This window comes from Sarcophilus harrisii, chromosome 5 (assembly GCF_902635505.1).
Source record: "Sarcophilus harrisii chromosome 5, mSarHar1.11, whole genome shotgun sequence".
Classification (NCBI taxonomy): Eukaryota; Metazoa; Chordata; class Mammalia; order Dasyuromorphia; family Dasyuridae; genus Sarcophilus; species Sarcophilus harrisii.
Genome location: NC_045430.1, coordinates 19,971,199 through 19,984,991, shown reverse-complemented (window position 1 = coordinate 19,984,991; position 13,793 = coordinate 19,971,199). Strand labels below are relative to the sequence as shown.

General features: G+C 40.9%; 1 protein-coding gene across 1 annotated transcript in view; it reads right to left on the bottom strand.

The window, feature by feature from the left end:
• NUAK1 (NUAK family kinase 1) overlaps window positions 1-13,793 on the bottom strand; it is a 77,717-nt gene that overhangs the window by 30,508 nt on the left and 33,416 nt on the right. Inside the window, exon 2 of the mRNA XM_031939516.1 lies at window positions 12,847-12,967. Coding sequence (XP_031795376.1) covers window positions 12,847-12,967 — 121 coding nt within the window. The remainder of the gene's footprint in view (window positions 1-12,846; window positions 12,968-13,793) is intronic.

Genomic DNA, 13,793 nt, shown 5'->3' with positions numbered 1-13,793 from the left:
AGAAGGAAGGAAAGAGAGAAAGAGAGAAAGAGAGAAAGAGAGAAAGAGAGAAAGAGAGAAAGAAAGAAAGAAAGAAAGAAAGAAAGAAAGAAAGAAAGAAAGAAGGAAGAGAAAAGAAAAGAACATTTGTGGTGGACTCTGCACAATCTAGCATTTCTTCTGAGCTACTTCAATTCTACTTTCTTCGTAGAGCACAGCATCTTCTCTGATGATGATTCTTGTTATTACCTGGTCCACCTCAGCCAAAATTGGGGATTATCTCCAGGAATCCTCAACCCTTTGTCCAGTTCTAAATCATGTGTCTGAAAGTAGCTTGTTTATCCTACTAGACTGTCAGCTCTTTTAAGCACGTGGACCACTTACAATGTCAAGTTTTCACCCCTAAAGTCTCCTCCACGAGGGCAGTTCTGATACCCCGATGTGACACGGAAAGACCCTGAATTCTCAAAGGCTACGAGTACCGATAAAGCACAAACTCCAACAGGTGGTGCTACGACAGAGAGTCTTCCAGCACAATCCTGGCAACAGTCTGCTTTCCAAGGGCCAGCCTAGCTAAGCACTGGGGCGCATCTCCAACAGGCTAGCCACTTGGGGATGAATTCCTCATCCATGGCAACCAGTGAAACAAAGGAAAATACAAGACAGCCCTCAATGCTGCCTGGCCCCCTTCGGGTCCTGCACTGACACAGGAGGCAGAAGAGACCAACAATCACTTTTAAAAATGTCTCTAAATCTCTACTCAGAATTTACAGGAGCACAGGAAGGAAAGTCTAGTAGGATGATTTACCATCTCCACTGTCGCCCAGGAGAAGCAGGAAGAGGGTCAGTCACAGAAGCTGAAGTCAAAGCCAAGTACAAAGAACAATGGCTCATGAGTCAGGGAACTTGAGTTCAAATCTAACTTCAGACACTTACTAGCTGTATGATCCTGGGCAAGTCACTTAACCTTGTTGCCTCAGTTTCCCCATCTGTAAAATGAGTTGGGGAAGGAAATGGTAGACCGCTCCAGTGTCTTTGCTGAGAAACCCCCAAATGAGTTCATGGTGAATCAGATATGACTGAAAAAATGAATGAACAAAAAAAGCTTGATCCTACTACCTTTGTGACTGTAGACAAGGCATGCCAGTTATAAAGCCTCAGTTTCCTTATTTATAAATGAAGAAGTTGGACCAGCTAGTCTCTAAGATCCCTGCATCCTATAATCTAATCATTTTTGATTATTAAATATAATCAGTTGGGGGTGGGGGAGGAGATTTCCCTGCAAATTTTGCACAAAAAATAATAATAATATTCAAATTTATACATAATTTCATTTTATCTTCCAACAACCCGAGGAGCTATATTATCCTCATGTTACAGTTGGAGAAATTAGAATCTATTTTTTTGCTCAGGGTCACACAGCTAGCAAGTGTCTGAGGCTGGATTTGAACCCTCATCAGTCCTAGTTTTCTACCCTCCTATCCGAATCCTCCGGCCGCCTCAAAAAATGACTAATGGAACTGAATTGTTACTGGGCCGAAATAAATCAAAAGACACTCCCCCATTCTCCTGGCAGAAAAATGTTACTTCCCCTGACTCAGTGTGCGGCCAGCTATTTATAAGGTTCTAAGAGTGGATGAGCGTGTGTTTATGTTCCTAGTCACAAGGCAAAATTTTCTTTTCCACAAGTAGGAAAAAATTTCCTTTCCAAAGAACCCGAACCTGCGTCTCCTGCCTAGATCATTTGTTGGATCAGGAACTTGATGGCCCCCAAAAGGGTAGGACAGGTATCTGTCTACTACCAGAGAGAACGAGAAGCTTAAAAAACCAGCACAGAAATTTAGTTTATTACTCAGTTATTCAGGCGGCAGCAGCATCTGGGGAGGAGTACAGTAGTACCAAGTCCCTGGAAAGGTTTATCCATAAAATAATCCAACTCCTATCTCCACCAGGAAGCCTGCCTGGATTGTCCTGGTGGTCTCTGCCCTCTAGAGAAATGTTAACAGCCATGGAAGGTTTCCTGGCAGCTTGAGCTAATCCTTGAAGGATGAGTACAATTCAGATTCTCTGGTGATTCCCTAATGGTCTGAACACCCACTGCCATTAGATAATCTCTGCTCTAAAATACAGAACTCTAGAAGGAGAAATTCTCTCCCTCCCAAACAGAAACTAGAGGAATCCTGCTTGTTTCCTTTGGAGGTCTGGTTGCTGCGGCAACATTCCCTTCTTCAAATGAAATGTGGGTTTCATCAGATGTTAAATTCAAAAGTTTGCTTTTGCCCCAAGATTGTCTGGCTTTCAACCAGTTAATGACCCAACCCCTAATGATTCCCTCCTCGCTGCCCGAAGGTCAATACCAAAACTTGACTAGCAGCAAAAGATGAGTCCTCCTAGAAGAAAAATAGTACTTTGGCTGAAGAAGGGCCAAACAAATCAAACAACTGTGTTACCACCTTTTTGAAGAGAGAATCTATGGTTTTGGTCTTAAGTAACTATGACAAGTTCACAGTTTTTTATAGAACCCTCCTTCCAGGTCTTCCTTGTATATTGCAATGGCTGGGTTTGTTGATGTTATTAAATTCACAGAGGGGGAAAAAAAAAAAAGAGTTGTTTTTTTTTGTTTTTTTTTTTAATGCTTTGATCAGAGAACAGTAATGGTTGGAGGAAAAACTTAAAAGGTCGCCTTTCCTTGTCTGTTTCTGAACTGATCAATCTTATGTTCTTAAGGAAGAAATGATTTCTAAAGGCAGAAGAAAAAGGAAGTCACTTTTTAAGAGAAAAATCTCTTCTTAATACCTTATCCATTTCTGAACTGACCTGGTTTCTTAAAGAAGAAATTGATTTCTAAAGGCAGAAGAAAAAGGAAGTCACTGTTGAAAAGAAAAATCTCAGCTATAATGAAAAAAAATTCAAAAAAAGAAAGAAAAATCTCTTCTTAATACCTTATCCATTTCTGAACTGATCAATCTAATGTTCTAAGAAATTGATTTCTAAAGGCAGAAGATAAAGGAAGTCACTTTTGAAAAGAAAAATCTTTTTTTAAATACAACGCCCCCCAAAATGCAAGAAACTGAATTTGTTTATTAAAAAAAAAAAAAAATGTTGACTACTTCATTATGGCCTGGTTTCTTCCACTTTCCTATAACCCCAGGCTAAGCATGCTCATTTGTTGGTTTTAAAAGAGAAGGACAAGCACCTAGGCTTGGAACAGTCCAAATTCTCCTCATGCCTTACCCTTCTATCAAGACAATCTTCTCAAACAGTTCCAGTATGTTGACATTCCTCCCATCTGGTGTCTTTCCACTCCATGGTATTTTTATTACTTGCCGAGCAGTCCCAGACCTTAAGTACCTTTCCACTGCCGAGGATGCTTGTCTGATTAAAGGTCTGTGGGAGCCAACCATATGGGCTGTCTTTCCTTTAAGGAACACAAGCTGGGAGCAATGGATCCACCCCAAGATCTAAACATCTACGACTCAGCTCAGTTCAGGGATGCAAAGCTAAGAGACTAGTCCAGTCCCTTCATTTTACAGATAAGGAAACCAAGACTCAGGGAGGATCATAGCCTCATAAATTTAGAGCTGAAAGAGCCACTGAATGCAACCCCCTCAATCCGAGGTCCAGAGAAGACCACCCAGACTTAGATCTGGATGGGACCTTAGAAGATCTGCTAGTCCAATTCCCTCCATTTAAAGAGGGGGGAACTGAGATCCCCCCAATTAGAATGTGAGTTCTTTAAGATCAGACTGTCCTGATTTGATTTTTTTTTTTTATCCCCAGGATTTAGTACAGTATTTGGTATACAATAAGCATTTAATAAATGTTTTTCATCCATTCATTGACTTGTCCAAGCTCATACAGGCAGTAGAGCTGAGAATTGAGATCAGATTATCTAAGTAAATACTCTAAAGTACTTTCCCCCAATCACCCCAAGAAGCAACTAGGAAGTGTAGAGGATAGAGTGCCTTGCCTGGAGTAGATCTGACCCTAGCCAACTCACTTAATCCTGTTTGCCTCGGTTTCTTCATCCATAAAATAGGCTGAAGAGGGAAACAGCAAATCACTTCAGTATCTTTGCCAAGAAAATCCCAAATGATATCACAAAGAGTTGGACACAACTAAAAATTCCTGAAGGATATCGATAAGCTGTAAGGTTTTACAAAGAGGGCGACTGGATTAATAGTGAAAGGTTTTGAGGTCTTGACATACAAGGAATGCCTGAAGAAAGTGGGTATGTTCAGGCTGGAAAAGATAAGATCCAGGGGGAACATGATTATAGTTTTCAAGTATTTGAAGGACTGATGAGGGAAAAAGAAGGATTCAACTTGTTGGATCATAGAGGATACCATCAGGAGCAATGGGTACAAACTGGAAAGAGGCAATTTAAGTCTGACCTCAGGAAAATCATAATTGTAATAAGAAGAATGATTCCAAAATTGAATGGGGGGAGGGGGATGAGTTCTCCCTCCTTGGAAACCTTCAAGCAGAGGCTAGATGGACTCATCAAGTCTGTTACAGCAGGGACTCCTTTCACATATGGCCTGGAGTAGAAAGCCACCTGTCAGTTCTCTAAATTCTGTGTTTCCAAGAGCTCAATTAGGTTAACACCTTGCTGTTACAAATATAAGGCTTTGAGGCTATAAAAGGCTCCTCTTAAGTCACAGCCATTTGTGGTAAATACCCACTCCTGGCCTAGAACCACGTGACTATGCTATTTATTGTTGCAAGGAAAGTCGATGAGCTTTTATTAAGTACCTACTGTATACTAGACACTTTCAAAAAATCACTACACTAAACTGCAAAAGCATTTTCCTTATTTTATTTTTTTGAAAAAATACACAACTCGAGACAGCTACGGGGCATAGTGGATAGAGCAGCAGCCCTGAAGTTAGGAGAACCTGAATTCTAATTTGACCGATTCTTAATGCTTTCTAGTTGTGTGACCCTGGGCAAGTTGCTTAACCCCAAATGCCTCAGGAAAAAAAAAAAGAAAAAGAAAAACACACAACTTGTTCGTGTAAGAAGTAGTATTCTTTTTAGTAAGAGAAAACTAAATTCCAGGAAATTCCAAAGGGTGAGGCAGGACAGCTGGGGAGATACATAGTCTTTCTTTGTGTTCTCTTTAATCACCAAAGAAAACAAGGAAAATAATAGACTTGCAGGTCAAACAGTTCACTTAATAGGAAGCTAATTAGAAAAGTAGCTGAGCAATATCAGGAATAAAGGTCTTTCTTGATTGAAGGTGAAGAAAATTCATTGCAACTTTTTAATGCCTTGTCATTAACCCTTGATTTTGATCCAATCTATGGGGACTTAATATGGAACTAGTGAAACGACATCAAAGGCTAATTTTCCCCCAACTACTTGACGATTAGCCATGGGAATAAAAGAGTAAACACGAGTACAACGTGTCTCTCTGCCAAACTCAACAACCTGCTTTAGTGTGCTGGGAGTCCCAGAGAAGGGGAGTTGACATTTGGGTAAGTAAACAAACCATTAAGTTGGGAACTGGACCGCAAAAGCATCAATACTCATTTGCCAATTGCTGCAAGACCCAAACCTGGGAGAGCATCAGCTCTGGGATGTGAGGATACGGGTTTAACCCCCACTTCTGATGCTTACTCTTACTGCTCAAATGGTTCCTTCTGGTTCCTCATCCCTCATTTCCTCATTCAGCAAAATGACTCCTTCCACGCTAGATCTGAAATCCTTTCATCCCCAATGGCCCTTTTCTAATTCTAAATTTCTATTATGATGAGAATATATTTATATTAAAAGTAATAACGAAGTCAGACCTTTCCATTTCATCCCCATCAATAAAGACCTTCTCTTTGGGACCTCATATAGCAATATTTTTCGCTCTTATCATATAATTCTTATCAATGAATTATCATTGGGACCTTAGAGATGATCCCAAATCTGGAACTACATCTTTGCCCAATTGGCCATCTTTTCCCTTCTTACTTTCACTTAGTGCCTTCTCTGGCTTCTGTCAAAGACTAAGCTCAAAATGAACTCTTCCCTGCCTCATCTCCCCAGGTGACTTCCCTGGGATATAACCTTCTATCTATTCTGTCTGTACATAGTATATACATAGTTGTTTGTATGTTGTCTCCCCCCATCTGAGTGCAGTGGGATTTTTCCCCCTTTCTTTGTATCCCCCACATAGTAAAGAGCTTAATAAATACTGAGTGTGTGTTTGATGGGCTCCTACTAGTCTATAAACTGTAAATCATACAAAAATTATGCAAGAAAGATCTCAACATCACCAGTAAGCATAATGCTGTGGTTACTGATCTAGAGCCAGACACCTTGGAAAATGAAGTTAATTGAGCCTTAGAAAGCACTGCTAACAATAAGGTGAGTGGGAGTGATAGAATTCCAGCTGGATTTTTTAAAACCCTAAAAGATGATGCTGTTAAAGATCAGTGTCCGTCCCAATCCCAAAGAAGGGAAATACCAAGGATTGTTGAAATTACTGAGCAATCGCACTCATTTCACATAGGAGCAAGGTTTTGCTTAAGATTCTGCAGGCGAGGCTTTGGCAATAAGTGAATTGAGAATTATTAGAAGAATAGCCTGGTTTTTGAAGAGGCCGAGGAACTAGCGACCAAATTGCCAACATTAACTAGATTGTGGAGAAAGCACGGGAGTTTCAGAAAAAACACACACACACACAAATCTATTTCTGCTTCCTTGACTCCACTAAAACCTTTGTAATTGTGAATTACAAGAAAATATGGCAAAGCCTCAAAGAGATGGAAGTACCAGATCATCTTACTTGTCTCCCGAGGATAAGAAGCCACAGTTAGAATCAAACAATTGATTAATTTAAGATAGGAAAAGAAGTATAACAAGGTTGTACGTTGTCACCAATTTTTATTTAACTTATATGCAGAGTGCATCATGTGAAATGCCAGGCTGAATGAATCAAAAGCCAGAATTAGGATTTCTGGGAGACGTAGCAAAAAGATAAGCAGATGATATCAGTTCTGATGGCGAAAACTGATGAGTTAAGAATCCTCTTGAGGGTGAAAGAATATAAAAGCTGGCTTAAAGCTTAATATCAAAAAAACCTAAAATCTTGGCAACTGTTCCTACCACTTTCTGACAAACAGAAGGAAAAGAAACAGTGTCAGATTTTCTATGCTTGGGCTCAAAGATCACTGCAGATGGCAAGTGCAGCCATGAAATTAAAAGCTGCTTACTCCTTGGAAGAAAAGCTATGGCAAATTTGGACAGCAGACTAAAAAGCAAAGACTTTCCATTGCCAACAAAGGTCTATGTATTCAAGGTCCATGGTTTTTCCAGTAGCAATGTATGGCTGTGAGGACTGGACTATTAGGAAGACTAACCATTGCCGAACTGATGAATTGTGGTGCTGGAAAAAAACTTCCAAGAGTCCCACAGACAGCAACGAGATCAAATCAGACAATACTAAACGAAATTTATTTGGGCTATTCACTGGAAAAGTCAAATATTGAAGCTGAAATTTGTCCACATAATGAGAAGTAGGACTTACTGGAAAAGACTGATGTTGGGAAAGATTGAAGGCAAGACAAGAAGGGGACGGAAGAGGATGAGATAAAAAGATGGGGTCATGGAAGCAATGAACAGACTTCTGGAGACACTGCAGGATAGAAGGATCTGGTAGGGCAAGGCCCATGGGGTTACAAACAGGGCTATGTCTTATTACAAATTTTGCATCCCCCTCAGTGCCCAGCAAAGTGCTGAGCACACAATAGGCACTTAGTTTCTCCAATAGATTAATTTTAATTCAATTCAACAAATATTTATTAAAGGTCCACTATAGACAACTTGGGGACAGTTATGTGGCAGAGTGGATAGACCACTGGACTTGAAATCAGAAAGATTCATCTTCATGAATTCAAATCTGGCCTCAGACACTTATTAGCTGTGTGACCCTTGTCTTGTCACTTAACCCTGTTTACCTCAATTTCCTCATCTATAAATTGAGCTCGAAAAGGAAATGGTAAACCACGTCATGGCAAACCACGTCAGCATCTTTGCCAAGAAAACCCCACAAATGGGGTCACAAAGAGTGGGACATGATTCAACGACAACAATGGTCAAGTTGAGATGAAGGATGGTGGAGTGGATAAAAAGTAAACCTTATTGTCAAAAAGACGTGGAATCAAGCTCCACACCTGTAACTCTTGCTGGTTGTATCACCCTAACCAAGTCACTTAACTGTATAATAATCCAAGCAGTTCTCTAAAATTGTAACCAGCAGAGCCAATGCATACAAAATCAGCCCACTGGCCGCGTCTGACAATGGCTACCTTACTCCACCACCTACAGACATATTTTACCAGCAATTTTCTAAAATCTTGGTTTAAATCTTTATTTCCCAAGCTGACCTCCGAGGCAGATGGACTGTCTACACTACAAACACCGTCACTGATACCACATTCCCCATATTTGAATTCTGTCCATCCTTCAAGGTCGGACTCCAATAAAGCCTCTGTGAAAACTCCCTGGAATATACTAGTCTATACTGACCTCCCAATACCATAAACTCCTTTGACTTTATCACTCAGGAAGTCTTCATTATACCACATTGTATCTGGCACATAGTAGGTGTTTAATAAATGTTTGCTGATTGACTGATGGATTATAGAAATAGAAATTATTATTATTATCCATCCTGAAAAACCAAAATTAAAAAGAGAAGTTTCTAGTCATAGAAATGAGAACATGGAAATTACCAGGGAATGGGCAGACAGACACCAGACTTGCTCGGGTTTTTCGACACAGCATGATGACCATATGGGATTCAGGGATTCCCTCGGGTCGTCTCAAGAAAAATGTGAACTACAAGCGTTTGCATATTGGATATCACAGGCTTTCAGAGAGAGGGAGCTGGGAAGGGTCTCGTGAAATATCCTGCTTTGAAGTCAGAGCTCAGGTCCTGAAATAAGAACTAGCGATCTGTTTTTATCTCTCCCTGCCAATTCTCAGAACTTCAAAGGTTTGACAAAGCCCTTCCTTTTCAGCCACTCTCTCTCTATATCACCAATTACCTTCCTGCTGAGAAGATGGAATTTCTTTTGACTGAGAACAGGGTTCCCACCTCTCAAAGATCAAGGGGGAAGATAATTCCCCCCACCACCACCCCATTGCAAAATATATCGGCCAGAGCTTGAAAGCTCTCTGAAATCCATTTGTATTTACTTAACATTAAAGACAGGAGTCCATTCAGGCTGGAACAGAGTTGACAAATTTGGAGATTAATCACCTACTGCCTCCCCTCTCTCCCATTGGGTCAAAAAGATGCTGATCGTTGTACCGCCCAAAGATGGGTTATTTTTAAGATTATCTGGTACGTTGACCTTTGAGAACCACAGATCTGAAGTTGTAAAGAACCTCACAGTCCATTTAACTCAATCCTCTCATTTGACAGATGAGAAAACTTTAGCCTAGGAAGTTGTGACTTGTCCAAGATTACCCAGGTAGCATGTATCAAAAAGTGAGGGCCATCTGATTGTAGAGCCAGTGTTCTTTCAACAAGTCCTTATGCAATGCTTTCTATGTGCAGTCACTTTGAATCACTATTCTGTATGATAATGAGCGGATCTTGGAGTCGGGGAGATCTGGTTGGAGGCCAACCTCTGACACATACCGGCTGGACAATCCCTGCTAAGTCACTTTGCCTCTCAAGGATCTTGGCAACTCCCTAGTTTCAGAAGGGGCTGACCTGCAATGGGAGAGAGCATTTCCTCCTCCACCAGTGAAATCATAGGTTCAGTTGCTTTTCTTATCACTATGTGCTAGACAGCAGGAAAACTAGGACAAAAAGGAAGATAATACTTGTCCTCAAGAGCTTACATTCTATGCATATAAAGGAAGTCAACTTAGAATATCTACAAATGAGATGCAAAGAAAGTACTTGGAGGAGGGGAATCAGGTTAAGATTCATATTAGCAATGAGCTAAACCTTGAAGGAAAGTGGAGGTAAAGGAGGAAGAGTATTCAAGAATGGAGAGACAGGAGGAGAGATGGAAATAGTTGTCATGTCATGGACGACCTTCCAATACAACATGGCGGTTTGGGAAAAGATAAAGAGACCAGGGTTCAGGGCCTAGTTCTAAAAACAACCAGCTACGTTCTTCTCTTGATTTTCCAGATTCTCCTTAGGAAAAAGGCAGGAAGTTGCGCTCTGGCCCCCTAACATGGCCACGAAATGCGGTCTTGGTAAAACGCCAGCATCCATAGCATTTTATGGACCCACACACTTCATATATCCAAGAGACTAATAACAGCCAAGTTTCTACCTGGAATCTCAGCAGGAATAATATTTTTAAAATAGTTAGCCAAACAGAGTTTAAAAAGCAATAGCTTTATAAAGATTCCCAAAGAGGTGGGCAGGACATTTGATCATCACCTTTTTCTGGACCCAATTTCTGATGTCATCGACACAGGGACTGTCCAGTGAGGAAACTCCCTCTTCCCATCCAGACGGACACTTGCTCTGTGGCGTATAGCTTCAGAAAGCTGCCTAGGGCTCTGATCGTAATTTGTGCAGGATGTGTCAGGGGTGAAGCTTTCTCTCTGTCTGCTGTGCCATTCCTCTCTCATTCTCCTTTTTCCAGATGAAGAAACTTAGGGTCAAAGAAGGGAATTCACTTGTCCAGGATCATAGAACAACAGGGGAGTCTAGTAGGATGGTCTATCCATTAGTCCATGCTAATGAGACAAAGGAACAGCAACAGGAGGTAGGAGAGCACCAGACTGGGGAGTCAGGAACTCTTGGGTCCAATCTTGCCTTGGGTTTACTAGCTTGTGATCCTGGACAAGTCAATTGTATTTCCTAAACTCTGGAGATTTTTTTGATTTCCTCTAAGCTTTGGTTAACTCATGAGCGTTAGTCTAACGCATTGGCTAGACCATTACCAGCCTCAGCTCCAGTAAGATACCACCGAGAGTTACCCCTGACTAGCTAGCTGAGTAATAAGGAACAAGTTTTTTCCTCTGAGCCTCAGTTTCCCCAATGTAAAATCAGCAGAGCTGAGGCAGATAACCCTTGCCTTTACAGAAGATAACACTTTCAGCTCTAACATCCCACGAGTCTCTCTTTTTTGGACATATCCATGTAAAAATGTTATTTATTTTGTTCAGATGATATGTGTTTGGAGCAGGATATTTGTGCTTCACATTTTCTCGTTGAGGGAAGGGAAGGAGAGAAGACAGACTTTTAGTGATTTTTAAAAAATAACTTAAATTTAAAAAAAATTAAACCCACTCCACGAGTCTGTTATACTTCATGGCGTCCAAATTCTGGCCCTGTTTAACTTTCCAACAGCTGTTAATGGAGACAGACAAGCAGACTCACAGTTTGACAACAAGGCCAACCAAAAAACCCTCCAAAAACACTTGAGAAAGGAGCACTGGCAAACACTCAGGGTAAGATATTACCAACATTAGTTTCTAATATTAGTCATAGCTGACATCCAACACTTACGTGATTACAGTCCAGAGGAGCATAGATTAAGGGTTAGGAGAGACCCAAGGGACCATCATTTTACATTTTACATGTGAGGAAACTGAGGTCTAAGAATAATAAGTGACTTATGTAGTCAGGAAAACCCGAGTTCAAATCCTGCCAAAGTCAAAGGCTCTATCCATTGTACCGTATTGTCCCTCATTATCTCATTTAATTTTTGTGTCATTCCATTGAGGCATTACTGTCTCCATTTTACAGATGAGAAAATGAGACCCAGAGGATTTAAGTACTTGCCCAAATGCTGTCTTTCCATTTTCCCCACCCATCTTTTCTTCTTCCTCCCTCTCTCAACCTCTCTTCCCCTCTGAATAAACCAGATAGCTACATTTGCAAACCATCTGCTGGCAGAGTAGTCCCCTCTCTCCTGGTGTCCCTGAGGCCTGATTGAAGTTTATTCATTTATTCAAGATCAGGGCATGTGTTTATCACAAGAACAAGATTTTGAACAACTCCCGGTGGCTCTAAGATAATTCCATCCCAAAGCTGCCTCCCCTCTGATCCTAGCCGAGGGGGGGCATCTCCTGGGAAAGCCTCCTCCATCCTCCCCAAGGGCTCACACCTCCTTTCACAAATTCTCTTACATTTGCTTACAGGCCATAGCAAGTCAGCTCAAGCCAACAGGAATTTACTAGGTACTTACTTATTAAGTACCAGACACTGTGCTAGTTGCTGAAAAGAAGAAGAGCACAGAAGAGGGAAGGAAGGAAAAAAAGAATGAATGAAAAAAGAAAGAATAAAAAAAAGAAGGAAGCAAGAAAGGAAGGAAGGAAGGAAGGGAGCAAAGAAAGAAAGGGAGGGAAGTAGGGAGGAAATAAAGAAAGAAGGAAAGAAGAATATATTCTGCTCCTTGAAAACACTACTACACCATATTGAGAACAGGGACTTTTTCATATTTCTTTTTTAATCCTTTGCCCCTAGCATGATGTGTTGTATACAGTAGGTATTTAATAAATATATGTTGTCAGATTCTTTCACTGTTTTGATCAGTTTTGCTGGGTGTTTTTTTTTTTTTCTTTTAAATACACATCCACTAAATAGCCATCTTTACTTGATTTTGTTTGTGTATCTTTCAGAGAAATACATAGGCAGACTATCTTATACGTAGCCTCGTTTGTTGGGTTACAAGAAACTGTTGAGACGCAGCTCATCACACAGCAATGATATTTTACAAGCAAGTCTAACCAGGTAAATCCAAGGTTATCATGAGAGTTGAGTAAGCTGCCAACCACCTGGCCATTTTGTAAACTGACCCATGAGGGCTTTCACCAGACATACAGTCCCCTGGAAGACCCTTTGGTCTGAGACGTGGAGCGGGTAGAAGGTGCTAGGGAAAGATCACTGACCTTCATAAATGCTGATGATATGAGGATGGCTGAGGGACGACATGATCTCAATCTCCCGTCGGATGTGAACCATGTCCTGTTCATCTTTAATCTTATCCTTACGGATGGATTTTATGGCAACCTATAAAGTCAGGAAATGAAATGTTATTCAGGGATCTAAACAGATGCAAATCAGCCATTGAGAGAGTTGGGAAAATAAATACAGATGTCACTTGGCAAGATGTACAATGAAGAAAACAGAGACTGGGGGAAAAGAAAAGACCTCTGTCATTTCTTTCATTTATAGCAAAAACATCCTTCCCACAGACACAGGGAGTGGGAAGTGTGATGGGTCGGGTACTGAGAGGTTGGGAGCGGGGTCTTCCTATGAATGGTCCTTAATAATGATGGGGATCCATTGCACTATTGACAATAAAATGCCAACATCTTGAAACAAAACAAGAAAAAACCCAGTTAAAAGAGTGCCAAAAAGTAAATGGGCCACAGACGCCAACCAATCCATTCGGGGAGCTGCTCCATCTGTGACTGTGGAACAAAGCCTTCGTCACATGCAATGGGCACAACCAGTTTAGAAATTACTTTTTCCTCCACACACCATTATTTCTGAAACAGACCAGAAACTTCAGCCTTCAATATGGAAGTGAAAAGGGCACCAAGGAGTCCTGGGTGGGAGCCCAAGCTACATATGGAATCCACTCAATCTCTTAGCAGCTCTGTGACTACAAGCAAATCACTCTTTCCCTCCCAGCCTCAGTTTTCTCATCTCTATAATGGGATAATAATGCTGCATTAACACAGCTCCAAGGGTTGAAGATTTTATAGAGATTTTGCATTTGTATCCAGGCACATAAAAAGGCATTTAACAAATGTTTATTGATTGAATAAATTTGAAACTTCACCAATAAAAGGAACTCCCAAAGAGTGAACCTCGTTGGGGGCAGCTAGAT